The sequence below is a fragment of the Ranitomeya variabilis genome, chromosome 1 (genome assembly GCF_051348905.1).
Source record: "Ranitomeya variabilis isolate aRanVar5 chromosome 1, aRanVar5.hap1, whole genome shotgun sequence".
In the NCBI taxonomy this organism is placed as follows: domain Eukaryota; kingdom Metazoa; phylum Chordata; class Amphibia; order Anura; family Dendrobatidae; genus Ranitomeya; species Ranitomeya variabilis.
In genome coordinates, this window is record NC_135232.1 from 532634389 (window position 1) to 532661771 (window position 27383).

At 47.8% G+C, this 27383-nt stretch overlaps 1 protein-coding gene across 6 annotated transcripts in view; it reads left to right on the forward strand.

Annotated features, from left to right (window-relative positions):
- LONP1 (lon peptidase 1, mitochondrial) overlaps positions 1 to 27383 on the forward strand; it is a 701187-nt gene that overhangs the window by 489041 nt on the left and 184763 nt on the right. For 4 of the 6 annotated variants that reach the window (XM_077254500.1, XM_077254480.1, XM_077254527.1 and 1 more), the window contains exon 13: positions 25774 to 25890. The exons of the other annotated variants lie outside the window; for them this stretch is intronic. In XM_077254500.1, the coding sequence (XP_077110615.1) occupies positions 25774 to 25890 (117 nt within the window). The remainder of the gene's footprint in view (positions 1 to 25773; positions 25891 to 27383) is intronic. 6 annotated transcript variants of the gene reach the window in all.

The window sequence follows — 27383 nt, forward strand, 5'->3', positions numbered from 1 at the left end:
ATGCACGGCCCCATCCTTATCCTGTTATGATTGGACCAAAAAAGGTCCTGGTATGATTGGTCCCATCCTTTTTTCTGGTATAAATGGCCCCATCCCATTCCTGGTATGCATGGCCCCATCAGGAAAGATTAAATTAAATAATAAACCATTACACTCACCTTCCTCCTTTCCCTCACAGTCGCAGTGTCCTCCTCCAGTGCCAGCAGCTGCTTAATGCTTGTAAGCAGCGCATGGCAGGGACGTCATGCGCTGCTCACAAGAAGAGTACAGCTGCCAGAATACTCACCGGGACCATTCATTGCAGACAGCGGTGAGTATCCATTCCTCTCCAGTAGTGCACAGTGTCAGCCAGCGGCTTCCTGCTGCTGCCGGCGGTCATGTGTGCCGATACTTCACAGAAATTATTATTCTAAATATTAATTTCTCTGAAGTGTCGGCACCCGTGACCACCGGCAGCAGCTGGAAGGCTCCGGCTGACACTTCGCGCTACTGAAGAGGAGTGGATACTCACTGCTCTCTGTGATGAACGGTCCCGGTGAGTATTCCGGCAGCTGTGTTCTGATTGTGAGCAGCGCATGATGTCCCTGCCATGCACTGCTTACAAGCATTAGGCAGCTGATGACATCAGAGCAGGATGCTGCGACTGCGAGGGTGCGGAGGAAGGTAAATGTAATTTTTTTTTTTAAATCTTTCCTGATGGGGCCATGCATTCCAAGAATGGGATGGGGCCAATTATAAAAGGATGGGAAAAATAATACCTGCAAAATAATGGGGCCAATCATACCAAATGTCATGGGCGTGGAATGCAGTGCATATTACTTTCTCTTTAGCAGCGGGCACAGGATTTAGCTGGAGCCACCGGCTCCAGCCTCCTTTGACTCGATGCTCCTCTGAAACCGCTCTCCCACCTCCCCACCACAGCCAGAGCCCATACATCCGGACTATAAGATGCACCCCCCATATTCCTCCACATTTTGGGAGGAAAAAAGTGCGTCTTATAGTCCAGAAAATACGTTAACTAGTCTGGTGCCATGCCTGGCTAGCTTCTCTCATCCCCTCTCTAGTTAATAGGGCTCCTTCATGTGGACATAGGGAGATATGTATCTTGTCTAGAGCTGGGCGGAGCCGGCCGGGGATGGCACCATATTAGTTACATCTCTTTTTTTTACATCATACATGACGGCACCACGAGAGAGGGGATCCGCCCTTCAAGGACAGGAAACCTTCAAGATAAAAGGGGAAGCTCCTCTCTGTGCATTAGTTGGTTTCCTGTCCTTGGTGGAGAACCCTCAAGATGGAAGATCTGGAAGTTAGAAGAAGATGCCCGGGTCGGATTGATTTGGGCAGTCATTTGTCTGCTTCATCCGTCACCAGGTGCCGGTAGTCGCCTCTGGGGCCATGTATATCCATGCCCCCTGAGCGAAGCATGGCCACAGCCCGTGAGGCAATGCCCGGGTGAAGATTAAGCCTCGGGGGCTGCTTTTAGTGATTCCCTGATGCCACAAAAACCTGCTGCTTTCCCTAAAAAAAAAAAAAAATGGTCCGCGGAGGTCACTGTTATGGTGCCCTCCCTGTTGACCTACGATGGCCATGCAGCCTGTAAGGCACATCGGTGCCCGGGCTAGGTAAGACTCCTCGGAGGTATTGGGGCCCTCCCTGTTGAGCATAGAATGCAGTTTCCCCCCTCCCTGGCAGTACCTGTAAGCAGCAGCATGAGGGAGAAGGATGGAGCGGTGTATGGAGAAGGCAGCGCTGTGGAGCATCAGGATGCAGGTGAGTGCCGCGCTGCCTCCCTGAGATCCGGCCCCGCGTCATGGTCACATCCCCAGGGCACGGTAAGCTTCCTCCCCAGCCGGCCCGCGTACCGCGTGACCTGAAGTGGTGGGGTACGAGCATGCACACGACACCCGGGGGACGACGATAACAGTCGGACAAAGGGGGAAGGAGGGCCAAGGGAGCGTGCACCGGAAGTGGTTGCCGGGTGCGCGCTCAGGCCTAGTTACACTGCGCAAGCACAGGATCAACCAGGTGATTGACTGATTACATCTGCGCGCACCGGAAGTGGTTGCCGGGTGTGCGCTCAGGCCTAGTTACACTGCGCAAGCGCAGGATCAAACAGGTGATTGATTACAACTGTGCGCACCGGAAGTGGTTGCCGGCTGCGCGCACACACCTAATCGCAGTGCGCAGGCGTTGGGGCGCTAAGCGGCCAGTAGAGGCAGGATCAACCAGGTGATCAATTTAAATTTAATTTTAAAAAAATGGGAGGAAATGCGGTTATTTATGGGGCAGTCAGAAGTACTGCCGTTTGTCACTAACCATTCCAGGTTGAATGTGACTGCTCTTGTCACGTGACAGTTTGTACGATGGAGAGTTTTTTGCCGGAACATTTACAGCCACAGCAAGAGGTGCACGAGAGGCGGTCTCGCTCAAGTGAGAAGAGCCAGATACGCAATGGCAGCAGTGGAAGCCACTCGGCTGCGTCTTACTGGGAGACATTGGGAAAACCAGTCAACCTCCGGATCCAGTACCCGTACTTTTAAGCATCCGAGTGGTTAGTGAACTTTGAGAAAGTCCAGCAGGCTAATGTCTGTTCTTTTCTCCTCTCTTGTCTCCTCTTTTCTTACATACATTGGTGGGGGGTTTGGGGGGAGTATAGGAGGTCCCCAAAAAGTATAAGTCAAAAACTAAGAAAAAGGTATGTCCCTTGTACAAAGACCCTTTAAAAGCATCCAGGAGTAAAAATCGGTGTCAGGATTGTATTAACAAAACTGTGGCAGAGGAAACACCCTCCTTTACGGAGAACCTAAGATCTCTAATCCAGTCAAAAGTCTGTAGGTCGGTAAGAGCGTTACAGACAGTCGACACAGATACCAGATCTAGGGACAGATCCAGCCCCTCAGTAGCATCTCAAAGGGACTCTTCGGAATCAGAGGAAGACTCAGATATAGCTCGTTACTCAGAAAGTAGCTCAGATGAGGAAGATACATTCCCAGTGGAGGCTACAGACAAGCTTATAAAAGCTGTCCGCTCTACCATGGGGCTGGTAGAGGAGAAAGCAAAAAGACAGCCCAAGAACTCGTGTTCAGTGGTCTGCAAAAGAAAAAAAACGAAGATCATTCCCTATTAACGAACAGCTACAGGGACTTGTTAGGAGGCAATGGCAAAAACCGGAGAAGTCGTCCCAGATAATCAACTCCCTAAAGAGGAGATACCTTTTTGAGGAAGAGACATCCTCATCTTGGGATAGAGCTCCAAAAATTGATGTAGCTATATCAAAAGTTGCCAGAAAATCCTCCCTACCCTTTGAGGATTTAGGTTCTCTGAAATAACCTCTGGACAGAAAAGCAGATAGTTGCCTGAAAACAGCCTGTGAGGCCTCGGCAGGGGCGCAAAGGCCAACTGTCGCGGCCACTTGTGTAGCCAGATCCATAAAGATATGGATAGATAACCTGGAGGATCAGTTAGAACAAAAAGTTCCCAGGGACACTGTCCTAGAAGCAATACCGGCCATAAGAGCAGCGGCAGTATTTCTAGCTGAGGCTTCAGCGGACTCAGACTGGCCGCAAAGTCAGCTGCATATTAGCCAATATGGGACGCCGTGTGATATGGCTTAAATGCTGGCTGGGGACACACAGCCAAAAATGAAACTTTGCTCTCTGCCATGTGAAGGGAATTTCCTGTTTGGACCGGCATTGGATGAGGTGTTGGAAAAAGCCGGCGACAAGAAGGAGAATTTCCCAAAACTGCCATTCCAGGCCTTTCAGTGCTCCTTTCAGAAGGACCAAAAGTTCAGAAGACAGCAGTACAAAGACCGAGACAGAAACAACTTTGACAAGCGATCCAGGGGAGGAAAAGGCTTCTACTGTGGCAAGCCCTCCAAAGACACCAAGAAACCCTCCCAGTGACGGTCCCTCTCAGGTGGGAGGGAGGCTCTCTCACTTCCTTCCAGCCTGGGAATGGATCTTATCCAGCGCTTGGATCAGACAAATTGTGGGTTCAGGCCTGAAATTAAAGTTCCACCACTGGCCTCCAAGAAAATCCATGCAGACTCTAGTGCAGTCCTCACAAGAAAAACAAAGGAGTCTGGAAGGGGAAGTAATATCGCTCCTAGACAAACATGTCCTGGAAGAGGTTCCGGTAGAGGAAAGAATGGAAGGTTTCTCTAGTAGCCTTCCACGACAGCCACCAGGAGGTTGTCTCCATACCCTAATGGGGACAGGAAGCACGAGAGGTTAAAAGCCCCTCCCACCTCCCATTAACCAGTGTCTTTCCTGTCCCCCATGGGGCATGGAGAGGTTTCTGGTGCGCTGCAGCGGCGGCGGCTCTGAGCAGTGTACCTTTATTTCTATTCTGCCGGGCACTAATGGTCGGGTCCCTCGGGGCTTCCTCATGCGCTGTGCCTCCCGTCTCCCCTGGATTCTGGGACCGCGTTCCCAGTCCTCCTGCATCCTCTTGCGGGGACAAAGCTGGCCGGTGAGCCCATCCCGGAGGCCTCCCTGAGCTCTCCGGCGTCTCCCCCTCCTGACGCACGCTGTTCGGCGACCCGGAAGTCAGGTGATCCTCCACTTCCGGGTCGGCGCTCCTGCACAGGAGCGACAGACCAGCGCTATGGATCACCGAACGGCGTGTGAGGCACACTGCATCCTCGCACGCCTGCCTGGGACTGCGGAGGGGGAGGGGCGGCGAATTGCCTCGCGCTGGTGCAGGCTTATTTTCTATATAAGCTGCGAAGACGTCTCAGGTAAGCCTGCTGTAAGCATGGATTCGTCTTGCCCTGCAGCTGCAGAGCCCAGCGCTCCTCAAGCCCTAGTAAGTGTGGCAGAGATGAGTCCCATTCTAAGGTAGTGCCTTATACACCTTCTTACACCGCTTCCTCTCTCTTTGCAGGCAGTCAAGTCTGGCCCTAAAAACATTACCAAACGCAAATGTGCTACCTGTAATGTGAAAATGCCACTAGATTGGGAGAAAAAGTTGTGCCAACCTTGTACGGATAAAATTGTCCGGGCGGAACACCCTTCATTAATTGAGGAAATCCGCTCCCTGGTTAGGCAGGAGGTTCAGGCCTCTCTGGCCACACTCGCCCCACCTCCACCGCCGCCGCCACCATCCTCACTTGGTCCATCTCTCCCCAAAAAGAGAAAAATCCAGGAGTATTCTGAGTCAGAGTCTGAGGGATCTTATACGTCCTCTTCTGTCAAATGGGAGGATGTGTTACCCCATAAATCTGCGGAAATTAGGAAATATCTTTTTTCCTCTGAATACATTGAGGAATTGGTATCTGCAGTGAGGAACACCATGGGGCTAAAAGAGGAGTCAGTTCCTCAGTCTATACAGGACGAACTTTTCGGTATACATACTAAAAAACAACCTGGGTTTCCCGTCCATAAAAGCATAATAGACATGATTAATAATGAATGGGAATTGCCGTCAAAACGTCTGACAACTCCTCCAGACTTTAAACATCGGTTTCCTCTTGATGAGGATGCAATAAAATGGAACATCCCAAAAATTGATGTTCAGGTGGCTAGAGTGGCTAAAAAAACAGCTTTGCCGTTCGAGGATTCCTCCCAGTTAAAGGACCCCTTAGATAGAAAGATTGAGAGCCTTCTCAAAAAATCCTGGGAGACGTCTACCTCAGCCCTCAGATTCAACATCACATCCACCTGTGTGGCCCGCTCCCTCTTCCGCTGGATAGAAGAGCTAGAAAACCACATCTCTCAGGGTACTCCGAGAGAAGTTCTGGACTCCCTGCCTATTTTACACAGAGCGACTGGGTTCCTCGCAGACGCCTCACTGGAATCTATCCGGGTGGCAGCCAGGTCCTTGGTCCAGACAAATTCAGCCAGAAGAGCTCTCTGGTTAAAAATGTGGAGCGGAGACGTCACTTCCAAAATAAAACTATGTTCCATTCCCTTTAAGGGTGACTATGTGTTTGGGCCCTCATTAGATGACATCTTAGAGAAAGCCACAGACAGAAAGAAAACTCTTCCTGAACAGAGGCCTCCCAGGAAGCGTTTTTTTCGAACCTCCCAGTCCCAGCCCTCCCAGGGAAAAGGGAAAGGAAAAACCGGGAGGTGGAGTTATGCTAAGGGGAAGCCTAAAAACATCCTTATTCCCAAGCCAACTCAAAAAGAAAAACAATGACTCCGATCCGGTGGGGGGGAGGCTTTCGAACTTCGCTCACAGTTGGCAGAATATCTCCAACAGCCCCTGGGTGGTCAGTGTTATACAACAGGGGCTTCTGATAGAGTTCGATGCACCTCCCCCCAGGATCGTAAGAGTCACCTCCCCGTCATCTCGGGAGACCCAGAAGCTGATGATGGCTGGAATTCAGGACTTGCTAGACTCGAGAGCTATCTCCCCGGTCCCGGTGAACGAGCAAGGGAAAGGGCACTATTCCCGTATCTTCATGATAAAAAAGCCTTCCGGGCAATCTCGGATTATAATAAATCTGAAAGCTCTCAACAAATATATAACTTACCGCAAGTTCAAGATGGAGTCAGTAAGAACAGCCATCCCTCTAATAGCTCTTCAATCATATATGGCAACAATAGACCTCAAGGATGCCTATTTCCATATTCCAATGCATCCTCGCCACAGGAAATACCTAAGATTTGCGGTTCAATTCAATCAAAAAATCTTACATTTCCAATACAATGTTCTCCCCTTCAGGATCTCCTCAGCCCCAAGGGTGTTTTCCAGAGTCATGGCGGAAGCAGTAGCCCATATCAGCCCATATCAAGACATCGCTATAGTGCCGTACTTGGACGACCTTCTATTAATTGGTCCTTCCGCCGAAATTCTCAATCAGAGAATTTCCAAAACTCTGAACATTTTACAGGATTTGGGTTGGATACCAAATCTAAAAAAGTCTCAACTGTCACCATCAAAGGTGAGGAAATTCCTCGGGGTCCTCTTGGATTCAGAGAATCAGAAATCTTTCCTACCAGAGGAACACCGAATAAACCTGATTTCCAAAGTCTCAGACTTCAAAAAACAACGTTCTCCGACTCTACGGGCTGCAATGTCTCTCCTGGGGTCAATGACGGCCTGTATACAATCAGTCCAGTGGGCTCAAAGCCACTCAAGAGTACTGCAGGCACACATCTTAGGGAACTGGAACGGAAATCCAAATTCCCTGAACAGAAGAATATACACTCCTGGGAAGGTAAAGGTCTCGTTAACCTGGTGGGCGATCCAATCAAACGGCTAAAAGGAGTAGACTGGGTACAAGATCCTCTGATCCCGGTGACAACGGATGCCAGTCAAAAAGGTTGGGGAGCAGTTGTCTCGCAGATCCCATTCCAGGGTCACTGGAATCAAAGAGAAAGTTCCAGTTCCTCCAACTCCAGAGAATTGATGGCAGTGGAGAGGGCCCTCCTGGCGGCCAGCAGTCTCATTATAGGTCAACATGTCAGAATTTATTCGGACAATATGACGACTGTTGCGCATCTAAAACACCAGGGAAGTCCAAAGTTCAACCAGTTGAGAGCAATATCTAACAGAATATTTTGCTGGGCAGAGAAACATCTCCTCTCACTATCAGCAATACACCTCAGAGGGTCAGTGAACATTCATGCAGATCTCCTAAGTCGTCACGACTTGCATCCGGGAGAATGGAGCCTGAAGGCGGACATTTTCAGAATGTTGACAGACAGATGGGGACTTCCCGATATAGACCTTCTAGCGTCAAGTCAGAATGCACAGGTCGAGAACTACTTCTCCCTGAACCCCAAGGACAGGTCTCAAGGAGTAGACGCCTTCGCTCACGCATGGAGGTTTCATCTAGCGTACGCATTCCCTCCAATACCGTTACTGGCGAAGACCCTCCGGAAGATCCGGGACGATCAAGTCCAAACTATCCTAGTAGAGCCGACATGGCCGAAAAGAAGCTGGTACCACCTCATAAAAGAACTGAAGGTGGATGGTCCAGTTTTTCTTCAAGCAGAAGATCTTCTCCGCCAAGGCCCCTTTTATCATCCGGAACCACAAAGGTTCAATCTGGCAGCCTGGCTATTGAAGCCCAGGTACTAAGGGCTAAAGGCCTTTCACAGTCGGTAATCTCTACCCTACAGAAGTCTAGAAAACCTATCACCAACGCCATATATCGAAAAATTTGGAATAGATTCTCCTCGTGGTGGAGTTGGGGCTGAAGCCAAGTACCTTGAAAGTTCAAGTGTCAGCCTTGAGCTCTGTCTTCGATCAAGACCTTGCAAGTCATCGTTGGATAAAGAGGTTTATGGTCGCAGCATCAAGGCATTGTCCAAGAAAACAAATTTTTGTACCATCATGGGACTTAAACATAGTTCTAAAGGGCCTTACGGCTCCTCCATTTGAGCCATTATCATCTTTGTTGTGAATTAGACTTTTTTGGCTCCCTCTTGTGGTCACTAGTGATATGACTCTGGGATTGTCTTTCCTCAGTTTGGCACCCACCTGGGTCGTTAGTCCAGGGGTGTTGCTATATAAACTTCCTGGTTTCTCAGTCCAGTGCCTGGCATCGTTGTAATCAGTTCCTTTCTGTTTGCTCCTGTCTGCTGGTCTTGGATCTTGCAAAATTAAGCTTAGTCCTGCTTCCTTGTTTTTTGGTTATTTGCTTTGCTCTTATTTTTTGTCCAGCTTGTACTAAATGTGATTCCTGATTTTGCTGGAAGCTCTAGGGGGCTGGTGTTCTCCCCCCGGGCCGTTAGATGGTTCGGGGGTTCTTGAATATCCAGCGTGGAAATTTTGATAGGGTTTTTGCTGACCATATAAGTCATCTTACTATATTCTGCTATTAGTCAGTGGGCCTCTCTTTGCTAAATATCTAGTTCATTCTTACGTTTGTCTTTTCTCCTTACCTCACTGTTATTATTTGTTGGGGGCTTGTATCCAACTTTTGGGGTCTTTTCTCTGGAGGCAAGAAAGGTCTATCTTTTCCCTTCTAGGGTTAGTTAGTTCTCCGGCTGGCTCGAGACGTCTAGAACCAACGTAGGCACGTTCCCCGGCTGCTGCTATTTGTGGTGCTAGGATTAGATATATGGTCAGCCCAGTTACCACTGCCCTATGAGCTGTTTTTTTGTGTTTGCAGACTTGGTATGTACTTTTGAGACCCTCTGCCATTGGGGTCATAACACATCTTGTTCCTCGCAACTTCTGTCCTGCAAAACGGCCTTCTTGGTTGCAATTTCTACTGCAAGACGAGTGGGAGAAATACAAGCCCTTTCAGTTAGAGAGCCTTATCTTACCATAAGAGATGACTCCATCGTGTTCCGACCTGATCCATGTTTTCTCCCGAAGGTAGTGTCAGAGTTTCATCGATCACAGGATATAGTCCTCCCATCGTTCTGTCACAATCCTTCAAATCCGGAAGAACACAGATTTCATACTTTGGATGTACGACGTATAGTGTTGTACTATTTAGAACATACTAAATCGTTCAGGATTGACAAAAATCTCTTCGTTCATCTTTCTGGCAGAAACAAGGGCAAGAAGGTAGCGAAGCGTACCATCGCCAACTGGATAAAGAAAGCCATTACTGAAGCATACCTAACCCAGAATATTGCTATTCCTGCGGGCCTAATAGCTCATTCCACCAGATCTACGTCTGTCTCTTGGGCTGAAAGGGCTGGTGCGTCAACAGAGCAGATTTGCAGGGCAGCAACATGGTCTTCCTTGCACACTTTTACTAAGCATTACAGATTGGACTTCTGGTCCAACCGGGATCTTGCCTTTGGCCGAAAGGTTCTTCAGGCTGTGGTCCCTCCCTAAATACAGAATTGGTTGGCATTCCTCCTGGTGGCTGTCGTGGAAGGCTACTAGAGAAAATAGAATTATTCTTACCGTTAATTCGGTTTTTAGGAGCCTTCCACGACAGCATTAATTCCCTCCCGATGTTCTTGGATAGTTTTTTTCTGAGAACCAAAAAGGTAACCGGTGCTGTGGGTTCAGTTGTAAGTCACTGGTTAATGGGAGGTGGGAGTGGCTTTTAACCTCTCGTGCTTCCTGTCCCCCATTAGGGTATGGAGACAACCTCCTGGTGGCTGTCGTGGAAGGCTCCTAGAAACCGAATTAACGGTAAGAATAATTCTATTTTTTATTCCCCCCTTTTTCTTATAAAAAAAACCCAGACAATTCTTGGAGAACAATCATAACTTTGAAAGGCCTCAACAGGTATCTAATAATCCCATCATTCAAAATGGAGACGATAAGATCAACAGTGAAACTCCTCTATCCTCGGTGTTACATGGCAGTCCTAGACCTCAGGGACGCTTATTGCCACCTTCCAATCAGACAACAAGATCGCAAGTTTCTCAGGGTGGCAGTTCAGATGGGGTTTCAGTTACGTCACTTTCAGTACAGGGCTCTGCCCTTTGGGATAGCGATAGTCCCACGAGTATTTACAAAATTGATTGCAGAGGTCACAACACATCTCGGAGAGAAAGATACTCTGATAATCCCTTATTTAGACAACTTCCTAATAGTGGGGAAAAAATTTTCTCACTGTCAAGAGCAAGTCAGAATAGTGATAGACACACTACAGACGCTAGAATGGCAGCTGAATCTCAAAAAATCCAAGCTGGAACCAGCGATGGTCCAGAATTTCTTGGGGATAACTCGGGGTGGACTTGGTGGCACAGGAGTGTCGCCTCCCAGTGGAGAAAGAAGGAAAAATCAAACAAATAATTGTAACAACAATAAAAAAGCCAGAAATGACTTTAAGAAGAGCCATGTCGGTGTTAGGGTCCCGAACCTGCATACCAGCGGTAAAATGGGCCCAGTTCCATGCAAGAGAACTGTCACGACTCACACAGTGACTGTCACCAATTGTCACGGATTGGGGTGACTTTAGACCAACAGACGGCTATCACATGTGCAGGGGGCTTATCTTAGTTATCCCTCCACTGCCACAATGTGATAAAAAAAAAAACACACACACACAAGGTTATTGACCTCTTAGTTTACAGCAGGGGCTTATTTTAGGTATCCCACTGCTCTTCAATATACCATGAACTGCAGGGATTTGTGTATCCCGCTTACAGTTCCACTTAAACCTTGCAGCTCTCTGGCGCCCCCCTTACTGTCAGGTCAGATTAGGTACTGCACCTAGGGTAAATAGTCGCCAGAAAGGCTGCCTGCTTTGTACTGGCTATTGGGCATGCTGCAGCGACGCGATAAACTACTCCCGCTCAGGCAGGAACAATAATTATCAAGCCGCAGTCGCTACAGTGAAACCCAAAGACCTGCACAGTACACGGTATTACTGCCACCAGCTTCGATTAAACGGGTCCGAAGCTAACCCAACACAGTAGCGTAAATCCCCTTCAGAAGACTTAGGGTACGTTTTTAGAGCATGGAGAAAGAACTGGCATGAAATAATATACCCCACAAAATGTAGGCAGTGCTTTATCAAAATATTTTACAAAGATGTTACAAAAGAGACAATTGCAAATATGTACAAGGTCATTATAAACAAAACAGGGAATAACATGAGAAATAACACTTACAGTTGTTCAAAGCATTGCAGGCAACAGGCTAGGGGAACTTTCCTTCTATCCCAGTGCATCAGGGCGTGCACTCTGGGCTCTTCAGGTAAAAACTCAAATCTGCCTCCTGAAAGTCTGCCAACAACTTAAAACCTACAGTCTGTGACCTCACAGAAAGGGCTGGCTTTTCCAACCCCTCCTACCTCGTCAGTGTTACTCACTGTGCATTAAATATATCTGATGCCCGTAACTTCGCTCCAGAACATGTCATAGTCATATCAAACCCAGCATTCATCTGGGATTAACGTGAGCATTCTAATGAGATCAAATATGTCCTATCTGGGATACATATTTACAGAGAAATCCCTACTTCACCTGATGGTGTTAAAAGCTCATGTTTAGAGTGATGGGTAGATCCTTCGATGGAGACTACAAATATATGTTTTCGTGGTCTTAACTTAAACGATTTGCCTAATATCTTCCAAAAACAGAACAAAAGACTTTCAAGATTCTAGAAGTTTCTAATCCAGTTAAAGCTGGGCACTTTCCACTACAGGAAATGCCGATCGTAAATACCTTGGTGCGAGTGATGAGGGCATGTGAGCTGAAAGTCAGGTATTTGCAGCCACAAGCTGCCGCAGAATCACTCCAAGAAGGGGGGCTTAGCCCACAGCAGGCTAGCAAGAGAACTAAACTTATATGATATTTCATACCATATCATGACACCTCCCCCTTTTGGCGTGCGCTAGGGAGGTAGAACCCCACGGTATGCCTCCATGCGCACCTCAGTAGGTTCACCCTGGCGGGACAGTCCATCTGCATTCCCATGCTCTTTGCCCGCTTTGTGTTTAATGGTGAAGTCAAATTGCTGAACGGCAAGGCTCCAGCGCAGCAACCTGCCGTTGGTTCCACACATTGTGCTTAGCCAGCGCAGAGGGTTGTGGTCGGTCACCACAGTGAAGGTGCGACCGTACAAGTAGGGCTGCAAGCGCTGCAGGGCCCAGACTATGGCCAGGCACTCCTTCTCGATGGTGGAATAGGCCACTTCCCTCGGCAAAAGTTTCCAGCTCAGGTACAACACGGGGTGCTCTTGGTCCTCCGAGTCAATCTGGCTGAGCACAGCACCGAGGCCAAACTCGCTGGCATCAGTCTGTACCAAGAACAGTCGACTGCTGTCGACTGCTTTCAACACAGGGGCGTTGCACAGTGCGGTTTTCAACGCCTGGAAGGCCCCCTCACAGCCATCTGTCCAGTTGACGATGTGGGGTAGCTTCTTCCTGGTGAGGTCCGTCAAAGGTTTTGCCAGGCTACTTTAGTGCTGCACAAAGCGCCTATAGTACCCTGCAGTGCCCAGGAAGGACATCACCTGTTTCTTGGTCCCAGGAGTGGGCCAGTTCACGATCGCGCCCACTTTCTCAGGCTCTGTCTTCAGGGTGCCTCCGCCTACCCGGTGCCCCAGGTAGTGGACCTCACTCATGCCCATCTGGCACTTTCCCGGCTTGATAGTCAGTCCTGCTCGGTGAATTCGCCTGAGCACCTCCTCGAGATGCTGCAGGTGTTCTCCCCAGGAGGGACTGAAGATGGCAATGTCATCCAAGTACGCCACTGCGTACTTCTCCAGTCCCTGAAGCAGGAGGTTGACCATCCGCTGGAAAGTGGCAGGGGCATTCTTCATGCCGAAGGGCATGACCGTGGACTCGTACAGTCCAAAGGGTGTGATAAAGGCGGACTTCTCCTGTGCCTCGGGGCTCAGGGGAATCTGCCAGTATCCGCGACTCAGATCCATTATTGTCAGGTATTTTGCGCCAGCTAACTTCTCAAGCAGCTCCTCGATGCGTGGCATTGGGTGCGCGTCAGAGGCTGTAATGGCATTGAGCCCCCTGTAGTCCACGCATAACCGGGTGGTCCGGTCCTTCTTTGGCACGAGCACTACAGGTGAGGCCCATGCGCTCTTTGACCGTCGAATCACCCCCAGCTGTAACATCTCATCGATCTGCTGCACCTGGTCAGAGATTCGATAGGGTGTTCGCCGTAGTGGGGCGTGATTCCCGGTGTCCACCTCGTGGACGGCTAACTCCGTCCTCCCAGGTCGGTTGGAGAACACGACCCGGAAGAGTTCCAGTGTGGTTTGCAACTGCAACCGCTGTGGTTCATCTAGCGAGGCGCTTACCTCCACGTCCTCAATGGACCCACGGTCCTTGGCTTGGGCCAGCATGTCCAGGAGGGTGTCTTCCTCCCCGTCTTCGGGTAAGCTGAAGACCGGTAGGACGAAAGGTTCACGTTCGTGATGAGCCTTCATCATGTTGACGTGAAAGGCCTTTCGCCTACCCCGAGCGTGGTCAAGCGTGACCACGTAGGTGACCGGGTTGAGCTGTTGGTGGACGAAGTATGGGCCCTCCCAGGCTGCCTGAAGCTTATCCGTTGGTGCGGGGACCAGCACCCACACCTTTTGACCCACGTGGTAGGTCCGCTCCCGGGCGTTCTGGTCGTACCAGTGCTTCTGATCAGCCTGAGCCTGTGTCATGTTGTCATGCACCAACTGCGTCAAGGTCTGCATCTTGTCATGGAAGCGCATGACATACTCCACTATGGACACTTCAGAAGGGTTCGGCTCATCTTGCCAGGATTCTCTTACCAACCCAAGGGGTCCCCGGACTCGCCTGCCGTACAGGAGCTCGAAGGGGGAGAACCCCGTCGAGGCCTGCGGAACCTCTCGGTAAGCGAATAGCAGGTGTGGGAGGTACCGCTCCCAGTCGCGCCCTTGTGTCTCAACCAGCATGCGTAGCATCTGTTTGAGGGTACCATTGAAGCGTTCACACAAGCCATTGGTCTGTCTACCACAGTAAGAATATATCGCTTTCCAGAGCTGCTGGAGACGGCCAGCGGGCCCACAATGTCCACCGCAATCCTCTGGAAAGGCTCCTCTATCACTGGCAAAGGGATCAGGGGAGCCTTAAGAGCAGGCCCCGCCTTCCCCACTCTTTGACAGGTGGTACAGGAGCGTCAGTAGTTTGACACATCTGTCCCCATCTTAGGCCAATAGAAGTGTTGAGACAGCCGGGCCTTAGTTTTGCTGATCCCCAAGTGTCCAGCTAGCGGGATCTCATGGGCAATCCGTAACAACTCACCCCGGAATTGCTGCGGGACGACCAGCTGTCTTTCCCTCAACCACTCCTTTTGTGATTCTCCGGGTACTGTCTCCCGGTACAACCTTCCTTCTTCCCAGAACACCTTCTCCTTATCAGTCTCGGAGAAGCGCGTCCCGGCGAGTTGTCTCAAACTCTCTAGGCTCGCTTCTGTGTGCAGAGCAGCCTGAAACTCCTGGCTAGGGGAAGCCAGAAGCGATGTCAGGGTCCCTTCCCCACGGGAACCCTCTTGGACCTGCTCTGGGTCCACCTCTGGTTCAGTCACAGTGATGACTGAGGAGGGTCCGGAAGGCAGACAGTTATCTGCGTTCCGGGCACTCTGACTGCGGGTGACAGCAGCTACGTAGGCTGTCTCCCCGGGGTTTTCTACAGGCCCATCAGCCGACACTGCTATGGGCTCTACCCCCCCATCCACCCCCATTACCTCAGGAGCATTGCTACTTATGGGCCAGTTACCTTCCTCGGTGGCACTGGTCAATTGCATGGCATCACCTTCCTCACGGTTCCCACGTATCTCCCCATTTCCTGTAGCACCGACACTTGCCCCTGCTAGGAGTTCCTCAGCCGTCTCACTCCGCAGAGCGACGTGGCTGAGCACTCCAGTACCTATGGACACATCAACTTTCACAGAAACATCATTATCAGGTTCAATTGGCACAGGTACAACATTTTCACCATCAATCCTAGGGAAAAAATGGTTATCAGATGCATCATTACAAGATAAAGCATGGTCAGGTAACACATGCGATTTCCCATCATCATCATCATCATCATCATCATCAGGGTTAACGTTACCCTCATTAGTAGATTGGGGAGGGGTGTCAACGTCGTAGTATGCAACCAACCTCCCCAAATCAGTCCCCAACAAAACATCAGTGGGCAAATTATCAGACAGCCCCACTTCCTTCACCCCGCTCCCAGCACCCCAATCAATACAAACCCGGGCCATTGGCAAGGGACAGCTGATGCCCCCAATCCCAGTGACAGTTAGGGTTTTCCCCGGAATGATTTCTTCAGGGGCTGCCAGTTCGGGTCGGATGAGGGTTCGTTCAGCCCCGGTGTCTTTGAGGCCTGTAGCAACATGACCTCGCACTGTGTCGTGCTGTACGTTGTCACACACCCTCCCAGCCACACCACCCACCAAAAGAACTGCTGCATTAGGCCCTGGGGCCTTGGCTGGGAGGTTCTTTTGCTTGTCTGGACAGAAGGTACTGATATGACCAAGCCGCCTGCAGTGGTAACACTGGCGAGGTTCGGTGGTAGGTCTGGTGCTGTTGGCCACGGGGACAGGACCTCTGGTGTGTTGGCTGGCAGGGGTACCGGCGTTGGATGCAGGCTTACCCCCTCTCCAGCTGGAGGTGACTGGCTTCCGCACTTCCGATCTATGGTTGGCCTCATAGGCATCGGCATTCCGCGCTGCTTTCGTCACGTCTTTGGGTTCTCTGTCCATCACGAACTGTCGCACCTCAGCTGGGCAAAGATGGAAGAACTGGTCTTTGATCATCAGGTCTCGCACCTGTGCAAAGGTGGTCACTGACAGTCCTTGGGTCCACTGGTCAAAGTGTGTCCCCAGTCCATGCACCACATCACTGTAACTGTCGTGTGGGCCACGTTGGAGGGTCCGAAACTTTTTACGGTACACCTCGGGTGTAAGCTGGTACTTGGCTATCAGAGCCTGCTTGATGGCCTCATAGTCACCATCTTGTTCTTGAGGGAGGGCAGCAAACGCCTCCAGAGCTTTTCCTCTCAGCCCTGGTGTCAGTTATCGTGCCCATTCTTGTGTAGGCAGCTGGTACTGTCTGTAGGCTTTTTCAAAGGCCCGCAGAAAAGTGTCCAAGTCCCCATCCTTTTCCATAACAGGGAAGTGATCGGGCCGGGGCTTCGGTATCTGAGCGCTGCTGGGCTCACGGCTGGACTGGGACAACCCCTGCATTTGCAGTTGGGCCATCTGCAGCTGGTACTCCCGCTCCGCTTGCCGCTCGGCTCGCTGAGCCTGGGCCTCTCGCTCAGCTCGCTGGGCCTCTCGCTCGGCTCGCTGGGCCTCTCGCTCGGCTCGCTGGGCCTGGGCCTCTCGCTCGGCTCGCTGGGCCTGGGCCTCTCGCTCGGCTCGGGCCTCGGCCTCCTGCCGGTATTGCTGAATCAGCTGCAAACGTCCATCATGGTCGTCAGTGGGGAGTTCTTCCAAGGCCGCATGCAGGTGGGGGTCCAATCCAGATTGGCCTACCGCCTCAACGCATTAACCTAATTATCCCTGTGTGGCCTATTAATAAAAAACAACAACATAATCACGTTCCTCCATCATGTTCTCATACACTTTACGCAGTTAATAGCCTCTGTGTCTGTACTGCTACATACTTAGGCAGTTAACTGGTTCATGCAGCTTTACATGAACACCCGAGCCTTACACTATGGCTGGTCCAAATAACTAAAGCAATTGTTACCATCCACCTCTCGGGTCTCCCCTTTTCCTCATAGATTGTAAGCTTGCGAGCAGCAGGGCCCTCATTCCTCCTGGTATCTGTTTTGAACTGTGATTTCTGTTATGCTGTAATGTCTGTTGTCTGTATAAGTCCCCTCTATAAGTTGTAAAGCGCTGCGGAATATGTTGGCGCTATATAAATAAAATTATTATTATTATTATTATTATTATTAATTCGCCCGGATTGCTAACAGGGCCAGCATTCAGTGGTTGGACCTCTGCTGCAGCACCATGTTCGCTGGTGCTGGCTTCTGCGGCTTCTGGGCTCTGGGAGTGGTCTAGCGCGGCTTCCCATTGCACCAGTTCAGCGACCATTTGAGTCTTGGTCTTGCTCTGGGGGTTCAGGCCATGGTACGTGCATATCCCAGCAAGAGCATCCTTCTTCTGCTGGGCATACCAGGCTTCTCCTTTCGCAGCCATGGTTGCCAAAAAAAAAATAGGATAGAAAAATGAAGAGAAAGGGAGGGGATAATTACCAGTACACAATTGTCTCAAGACTAATAAACACTGAGTTCTTTCTCCAAACTTATTTGCGCAGAGTCCTCGCAAGAACTTTCTGCAAGTTTTTAGTGAGAGGAATGATTGCTCAAACCAAATCACTAATGCTCTAATATCCCACCGCCTTGCCACCACTTGTCACGACTCACACCGTGACTGTCACCAATTGTCACGGATTGGGGTGACTTTAGACCAACAGACAGCTATCACATGTGCAGGGGGCTTATCTTAGTTATCCCTCCACTGCCACAATGTGATAAAAAAAACACACAAGGTTATTGACCTCTTAGTTTACAGCAGGGGCTTATTTTAGGTATCCCACTGCTCTTCAATATACCATGAACTGCAGGGATTTGTGTATCCCGCTTACAGTTCCACTTAAACCTTGCAGCTCTCTGGCGCCCCCCTTACTGTCAGGTCATATTAGGTACTGCACCTATGGTAAATAGTCACCAGAAAGGCTGCCTGCTTCTTACTGGCTATTGGGCACGCTGCAGCGACGCGATAAACTACTCCCGCTCAGGCAGGAACAATAATTATCAAGCCGCAGTCGCTACAGTGACACCCAAAGGCCTGCACAGTACACGGTATTACTGCCACCAGCTTCGATTAAACGGGTCCGAAGCTAACCCAACACAGTAGCGTAAATCCCCTTCAGAAGACTTAGGGTACGTTTTTAGAGCATGGAGAAAGAACTGGCATGAAATAATATACCCCACAAAATGTAGGCAGTGCTTTATCAAAATATTTTACAAAGATGTTACAAAAGAGACAATTGCAAATATGTACAAGGTAATTATAAAAAAAACAGGGAATAACATGAGAAATAACACTTACAGTTGTTCAAAGCATTGCAGGCAACAGGCTAGGGGAACTTTCCATCTATCCCAGTGCATCAGGGCGTGCACTCTGGGCTCTTCAGGTAAAAACTCAAATCTGCCTCCTGAAAGTCTGCCAGCAACTTAAAACCTACAGTCTGTGACCTCACAGAAAGGGCTGGCTTTTCCAACCCCTCCTACCTCATCAGTGTTACTCACTGTGCATTAAATATATCTGATGCCCGTAACTTCGCTCCAGAACATGTCATAGTCATATCAAACCCAGCATTCATCTGGGATTAACGTGAGCATTCTAATGAGATCAAATATGTCCTATCTGGGATACATATTTACAGAGAAATCCCTACTTCTTCACCTGATGGAGTTAAAAGCTCATGTTTAGAGTGATGGGTAGATCCTTCGATGGAGATTACAAATATATGTTTTCGTGGTCTTAACTTAAACGATTTGCCTAATATCTTCCAAAAACAGAACAAAAGACTTTCAAGATTCTAGAAGTTTCTAATCCAGTTAAAGCTGGGCACTTTCCACTACAGGAAATGCCGGTCGTAAATACCTTGGTGCGGGGGATGAGGGCTTGTGAGCTGAAAGTCAGGTATTTGCAGCCACAAGCTGCCGCAGAATCACTCCAAGAAGGGGGGCTTAGCCCACAGCAGGCTAGCAAGAGAACTAAACTTGTATGATATTTCATACCATATCGTGACAAGAACTACATACACTGGACATACACCGCCTCCAAAGTAGTCACAGCGGATGCCATCCCTTGGGGGTAGGGAGCTCACATAGACACACTATGGATCCAGGATCCCTGGGTTCGGTAGGAAAGAAATCTATCCTCAAATGATTGGGATCTTCTAGCAATCGAAAAAGCGCTAAAGGGGTTACTTCCACAATTAACAGGGCATCATGTGAGAGTCCTATCGGAGAACCGAACAGCGGTCGTATATGTAAACCACCAGAGGGCACCCGTTCTCGGTAATTGATGCAGATAACCAAAAGACTCATGGGAAGGCAGACTTTCTATGCAGGAACCACTTAAGGCAAGTTGAATGGTCTATTTTTCAACAGATAGTGCACATGTGGGGAAGACCCAATGTAGACCTCTTTGCCTTAAAAGCCAACAAGAAGGATCAGAAGTTCTGCTCCCTAAACCCAGCAGACAGGCAGTTATCAGTAGACGCCTTCAGGATAGAATGGACATCCGGACTCTTGTATGCCTTCCCACCGATATGTCTGATACCAGCAGTTCTGAAGAAGATCAGTGAGGACAAGGCCAGGGTGATTGTAATAGCTCCCTTTTGGCCAAAAAGGCCATGGTTTTACTGGCTAAGAGTGATGTCAGTTACGGACCCATGGGTACTCCCAGAAGACCAGGACCTTCTTACACATGGTCACAGTCAGAATTCCGGGCTGCATTTGACAACCTGGAATTTGAAAGGAAGTTGTTAGAAAATGAGGGGTTCTCGGATGGTTTATTATCCACCTTACTCAGTAGCAGAAAACCAGTAACTACCTGGATTTATGGAACGATATGGAAACAATTCTTGTCTATCTCAGGGCCAATACGGGAAGGGGAGGTCCCGATAGTGGTAATACTGGAGTTCCTACAAAAGGGTTTAGATCTGGGATTAGCTGTTAGTACCCTCAAAGTGCATATTTTAGCTTTAGCAGCATTATTTAACTATGACCTGGCAAGCAATAGGTGGGTGACCTGGTTTATCCGAGCCTGTAGTAGAGCTGACTCTCTTCCATCCCCTACTCCTCCGCCATAGGATCTAAATTTAGCGTTGACAGCTTTGACAGAAAACCCCTTTGAGCCATTAATTGCAACGTCAGATAAAATACTAACATTACAAACAGCCTTGCTAGTGGCACTTTCATCGGCCCGTAGGGTTGGGGATTTACACTCATTATCAGCAGACCCTCCCTACATGCAAATTATGGACGATAGGGTTGTATTAAAATTAGATCCAGCATATCTCCCCAAGGTGGTGTCAAGATTCCATTGGACTCGGGATATAACCCTACCCTCTTTTTGTCCTAACACTAGCAACAAGAAAAAGGAGAGACTTCATTGCCTAGATGTCAGGAGATGTATCTTTCAGTATTTAGAGGTGACAAAATCCTGAAGGAGACAGAGGGCTTTATTTGTTAAATTCCAGGGGGCAAAGAAAGGGCCTTAAAGCCTCAAAACAAACTATCGCTAGATGGGTGAGAGAGCCCATTATACTAGTGTATAGTAGTGCAGGCAGGCCTGTTCCCCAGGGTCTAAAAGCCCACTCCCCGAGAGCCATGGCGATTTCTTGGGCGGAGAGAGCAGATTCTACCATCGACCAAATCTGTATGGGGGCCACTTGGTCCTCTCCGTCTACATTTTTTAAATATTATAGGTTAGACCTATCTGCTACCTCTGATCTCACATTTGGGAGAAGAGTGTTACAAGCAGTGATCCCTCCCTAAAGAGATTACAAATCTCTGTAGCTCTCTCGTGGTGCCGTCATGTTTGATGGAAAAACACGGGTGTTACATACCTGGTATTGTGTTTTTTCATGAGACATGATGGCACCCTTATATTCCCACCCTTTTGATCACGTCATTAGTTGGGTGCATTATTAGTATTAGACATTCCCTCGCATGTTGGTAATTAGAATTATAAAGGATGTATTATTTATGTGTCGAACAAAGTCCAGCTCACCATGATCGACATCCTTGGAAACTCGGAGCACGGAACCACTGTGTCAAGGTGTGGAGAAGTCAGGGAAGAAATTAGGAATCCAGCTCAACGAGGTAGTGAAAAAACTTTTCTTTATTCACTTGAAAAATATGTTCAGTGGAGGATAAAAACATCAGCGATTACAAAGAATAAAATGCGATATCAACGCGTTTCTGGTGATCAAGCGCCCTTAGTTATGACACATTATTTATGTGTACACTAATCTGCGGAGTTCCTGTCCTGCTCTGTAAAACAACTGATGCGGAGAGAGGAGCCGCCCCTTTTATCTTTTCCTGTCCTTGAAGGGCGGATCCCCCCTCTCCTGGTGTTTTCATGTCTCATGAAAAAACACATTGCCAGGTATGTAATACAGACTATGATATGAAAGCCTGGAGTGCTTTAGAGAAAAATACAATACACAGCTGTCTGGTGTCCCGTGAACAGGGGCTCCTTCCCTGACCCTATCACTACGGGGCGCCCTAGCTCACCCTATGCCCCGGGATACTTCTGAAGATACCGGGGCCTCCACCCTTGCCTTATCTCCTGAATCATCCCTCTGTATGTTCTCTTCCCCACCCAGGGAAAAGGGGCGCTACTGTGCACCGCAGTACACCAACCCGACAAACAAGTCTACACAAACAAGGGTTAATTGAAAACTCCAGGCCTACAAATTATTCACTCACAAATAACAGAGGAATGCAGCGGGGAGAGGAGGATCGGAAAAAAAGAAAAAATCAGATTTCCCATTCATTTCTCTCTCCTCTGATATGATCTAGCATACCAGAAGAGAAAGAAATGGAGTCCCCTGAGCTCCCCCCGGTACCTCTGCTACCCCTGAACTCTCCGGCTCCGTCCCCCGTCCCTCCACGTCCTCTTCCTGGAAAAAGATGGCGGGCGCAGTGCGCCTGCCGAGAGCTACCGGCCAGTAGGCAACAATATGACATTTTTTTCTATTGGTTCATTTTGATCACTGTGATAGGCTCTATCACAGTAATCAAAATAAAACAATTAAAATTAAAACCCCCTTTGTCACCTCCTTAGTTAGGTAAAAATAATAAAATAAAATATTTTTTTCCATTCATTGCAGTTAAGGTTAAAATTTGGGTTACAACTAGGGTTAGGGTTGGGGCTAGGGTTGGGGTTGGAGCTAGTGTTGGGGTTGGAGCTGGGTTTTAGGGTTGGGGTTAGAGCAAGTGTTGGGGCTAGGGTTAGGATTGTGTTGGGGTTGTGATGTTAGGGTTTTAAGGTTGGGGTTAGAGTTATGGCTAGGTTTGGGATTAGGGTTACTGATGTGTTGGGGTTAGGGTTGGGTTTAGGGCTGTATTAGGGTTGGAGTTAGAATTGGGGGGTGTCCACTGTTAATGTACATCAGGGGGTCTCCAAATGAGACATATCACCCGCCATTGATTCCAGCCAATTTTGCGTTCAAAAAGTCAAACGGTGCTCGCTCCCTTCTGAGCCCTTTCGTGCACCAAACAGTATCTTTCCCGCGCATACGGGGTATCGGCATACTCGGCAGAAATTGCATAACAAATTTTGTGGTCCATTTTCTCCTGATACCCTTGTGAAAATAAAAAAAATTGGTTCAAGTAAATTTTTCGTGAAAGTTAAATGTTAATTTTTACCTTCTATACTGCTTTCTTTCTCGTGAAGCACCTGAAGAGTTAATAATAATAATAATAAATAATAATCTTTATTTTTTATATAGACCTAGCATATTCCGCAGCGCTTTACAGTTTGCACACATTATCATCGCTGTCCCCAATTGGGCTCACAATCTAGAATCTAGAATCCCTATCAGTTTGTGGAAAGAAACCGGAGTACCCTGAGGAAACCCACGCAAACCCAGGGAGAACATACAAACTCCTTGCAGATGTTGTCCTTGGTGAGATTTGAACCCAAGACCTCAGTGCTGCAAGGCTGCAGTGGTAACCACTGAGCCAATAAACTTCTTGAATATGGTTTTGTGCACCTTGAGGGATGCAGTTTTTAAAATGGTGTCACTTTTGGGTATTTTATGTCATATTGATTCCCCCCAAAGTCACTTCAAATGTGATGTGGTCCCTAAAAAAAAATGGTTTTGTCAATTTTGTTGGAAAAATTTGAAATTGCTGGTCAACTTTTAACCCTTATAGCTTCCTAACAAAAAACTATTTTGTTTCCAAAATTGTGCTGATATAAAGTTGACATGTGGGAATTGTTATTTATTATCTATCTTGTCTGACACGACTCTGATTTAAGGGCACAATAATGAAAAGTTTGAAAATTGCAAAATTTTCATAATTTTTGACAAATTTATGTTTTTTGTTTTTTTTTCATAAATTATCGCAAGTCACATCAAAGAATTCTTACCACTACCATAAAGTACAATATGTCATGAAAAAACTGTCTCAGAATCAGTAGAATCCATTGAAGCTTTCCAGAGCTATAACCTCATAAAGTAACACTGGTCGGAATTGTAAAAATTGGCCTTGTCATTAAGGTCAAAATTGGCTCTGTCACTAAGGGGATAATGGCATGTTTATACAGGCAATCCCAAATAAAGATGCACACTGATCTGTAGTAGATCACTCCAGTGCAGATAGGCTGCCAGGATACTCAGCAGCAAGAGTCCTTTTTACACATGACGATACACCACCAAGAACGACGTTTTTTTGCGCTGTGCAAAACATGATTTTTACCTAATGAATGAACATTTTGATTATTGATCTGTGATCGGCAGCCTGTTTACACTGCGAGATAATCGTGAAATTAGTGTTTTTAAGAACGCTCATTCATGATTATCTTTTGAGTAGAAATGCAGCTTTAATAATGTAGTTCTAATAATGTGCATCCCGATGCATTCCTTTTGGTGTTTAGTCAACTTGACCAGTGGGATTAATTAGCATTAGGACAAGTACAGCTAAAGCAACTGCTGACGTGGTACCCAGCCATGTTGATTAAACCAATTTAACACTGTCACTTGATTTTTAGACCCTACTTATGGCAGAGCCTAACAGGCCATTATACCTTCAGAAAATCTTTTGTCGTACTGTTGCTATGGAAACTATTGGGACCCAGCAGTTAAGAGGTGAAGATGATGATAAAGAGGAAGCCCTTTCCTTTGTTTACTATCTAGATGCTGCTGTTGCGTTTGACTACAGCATGTAGGGTCTAAAACGGCCACGATAGGGGCTATAGCATTTTTGGCCATGTGGGGAGGCACTATTTACATATTCCTCATTGCCATAGTTGAGCAGAGTGGAGGAATAAAGCCACTTAATGACCACTGTAAATAGGCTCATCTGCAAACTATAAAGCGTTTAAGGATAAGTACACATTAGGGTATCTGTGTGTTCTGTATCATCTGCATGTGCAAACGCATGCCAAAACGCATTTAAATGCATACTTACCCTGCATTTATTATCTTCATCAGCGTACACATGATGCAAAAAAAAATGCTGTGTGTGCATGTGTTTGTGTGCATTTTCGCCTGCGTTTGCATTGTTTATGCGCATGCTTTCGATATTTCCAGGAGGGCATATCTCAATCAGTTCCTGGACATGCGCAGTCCGACGTATGCAAGCTGATCGAATGCATGCGTATGCATGTCCTTGCGTACCAATGCGTTCCCATAGACAGTAATGAGTTGTTTATACACACTCATCCGCATGCGTATGCCTACACATATTTGACGCTTAAAAAAAGTGCAGCATGTTGCGTTCGCCGGACACCGCAAAACAACGCATGCTTCCTCATACAAACTGTGTATACCATGTACACAATATTAAAGATAGGTATGCAAGACGCATGTGGACAGTACGCAAGCCTACGCTGCCCAAAAAAAGCTAATGTGAAACCGGCCTTAGACAGAAAGGAAAATGTAGAGCCATATCTGTTGGTGCTACCTGATTTACATAATTTTCATTGTTTTTCGTCATTTCGGTAAGCTGAATGCAATGCTTTTCTGTAAAATTTGAATGAATTAAGTGAAATGATGGACAGAGCCTTTGATGCAAATGGAAGCAAAACCTAAATAGAAATAAATAGAAAATGTTTTTTCAAGGGCTCTATTCTTTGCCTATTGGTCAAGACTAGAGATTAGCGAATTTGATCGGGTCAGGGCTTATTCGGCAAGCTATAGTGCTTACCGGACAAGCTGCAGAGGGAACCCGGCTTCCTGGATCGCTCCGGCTGATCAGCTGTTCGGCTCTGCAGCTGCATGTGTCGCGGCTGTGTGACATTCTCAACACATGCATGGAGAGCCTGAGAAAATGCTTTAAAGATCCCAACACCACTCAAGGTGAATGACAGGTGTCTCCCGTAGCCAGAGATCTGTCAAACAACTGTAGCAGTACTGGGGAAAGCTGGCCAGCTTTAATTCATGCTGCCTGTGTTTTGTACACCATGAATCTGGTGACAGGTTCCCTTTAACAGTAGATATCTTTTCTTTTTCTCATATGCAGAGAGATGGCTTGTATTTTGATAACAAGCAATACAAAATAATGACCTGTTTAAAATGATTTACTTGCTTTCAAATGTGTACATTTACCGTTTGGTCAATTGTTAGGTTGTTTCCTAAACTTTAAGACATATGTCAGATTTTTTATGTTTCCATTCTTGATCTCTGTATTGAATCCATCTCCTGCAGGTTCTCTTCATCTGCACAGCCAATGTCACCGAAACAATCCCAGAACCTCTCAGGGATCGCATGGAGATGATCAATATATCTGGTTACGTGGCACAGGAGAAATTGGCTATAGCTGAGGTGATATATGTTCTGTATCTGCTAACAGCATGAAAGTGGGCAGCTCTGTAATATACTAGAAATATATGGTTAACGTCTCATCAGGATCAGGACATATTAAATGTGTTCTAAGTGTTCATGATCCCAGAGTCTAAAAAACATGCTGAATTGACGAGTAATAGCCACATAAAGGAAACCTGTGATATCCAATACCTCTTTGGATGAAAACCGTCCTTACTTGTAATCCACCTATCATTACAGAGAGTAGTCACTTGTGGACTTGTTTCATGCAGTGTATTCTTAATCATAGCAAGTTCACTTAAAGGGAATCTATTTTTTCCCACCTAATGTGAGCGCAACATGACACATCCCGATTCCAGCGATATATCATTCACCGGACTGCTTCCAGCACTTTTGATAAAATCACAGTTTTATTAGCAGTAGATAATCACTAGAGGACTAGTAAACATGTTTCTTTTAAGGTACCTTCACACGAAACGACTTTGTAACGATATCGCTAGCGATCCGTGACGTTGCAGCGTCCTCGCTAGCGATATCGTTTAGTTTGACACGCAGCAGCGATCAGGATCCTGCTGTGATGTCGCTGGTCGCTGAATAAAGTCCAGAACTTTATTTGGTCGTCCGATCGCCGTGTATCGTTGTGTTTGAAAGCAAAAGCAACGATACCAGCGATATTTTACACTGGTAACCAGGGTAAACATCGGGTTACCAAGCGCAGGGCCGCGCTTAGTAACCCGATGTTTACCCTGGTTACCAGCGTAAAAGTAAAAAAAACAAACAGTACATGGTCACCTGCGCGTCCCCCAGCGTCTGCTTCCTGACACTTACTGAGCGCCGGCCCTAAAGTGAAAGTGAAAGCACAGCGGTGACGTCACCGCTGTGCTGTTAGGGCCGGAGCTCAGTCAGTGTCAGGAAGCAGACGCTGGGGGACGCGCAGGTGAGCATGTACTGTTTGTTTTTTTTAATTTTACGCTGGTAACCAGGGTAAACATCGGGTTACTAAGCGCGGCCCTGCGCTTAACAACCCGATGTTTACCCTGGTTACCCGGGGACCTCGGCATCGTTGGTCGCTGGAGAGCGGTCTGTGTGACAGCTCCCCAGCGATCAAACAGCGACGCTGCAGCGATCGGCATCGTTGTCGCTATCGCTGCAGCGTCGCTTCGTGTGAAGGTACCTTTAGTCCTCCATATTCATGAGTTCTGTATAACCCCGCCTCCACCACTGGCAGCTTTCTGCTTGTGCACAGCATAAAGCTGCCAATCAGTGGTGTGGGCAGGGTTGTACAGAGCTCAGCATTTAGAGAACTGGTAGATCTGCAGCAGATAAAGCAGTGATTTCATCAGAACAGCAGCAAGCAGCCCAGTAAATTACACATCATTGGAATCCGGGTTTCTACCCCTACATCATGTTACTTTCAGATGGTGAGCAAAAAACTTGATGACTGTTTCAACTGGAATGAAAAAGAAACCACCATATATACTCGTGTATAAGCT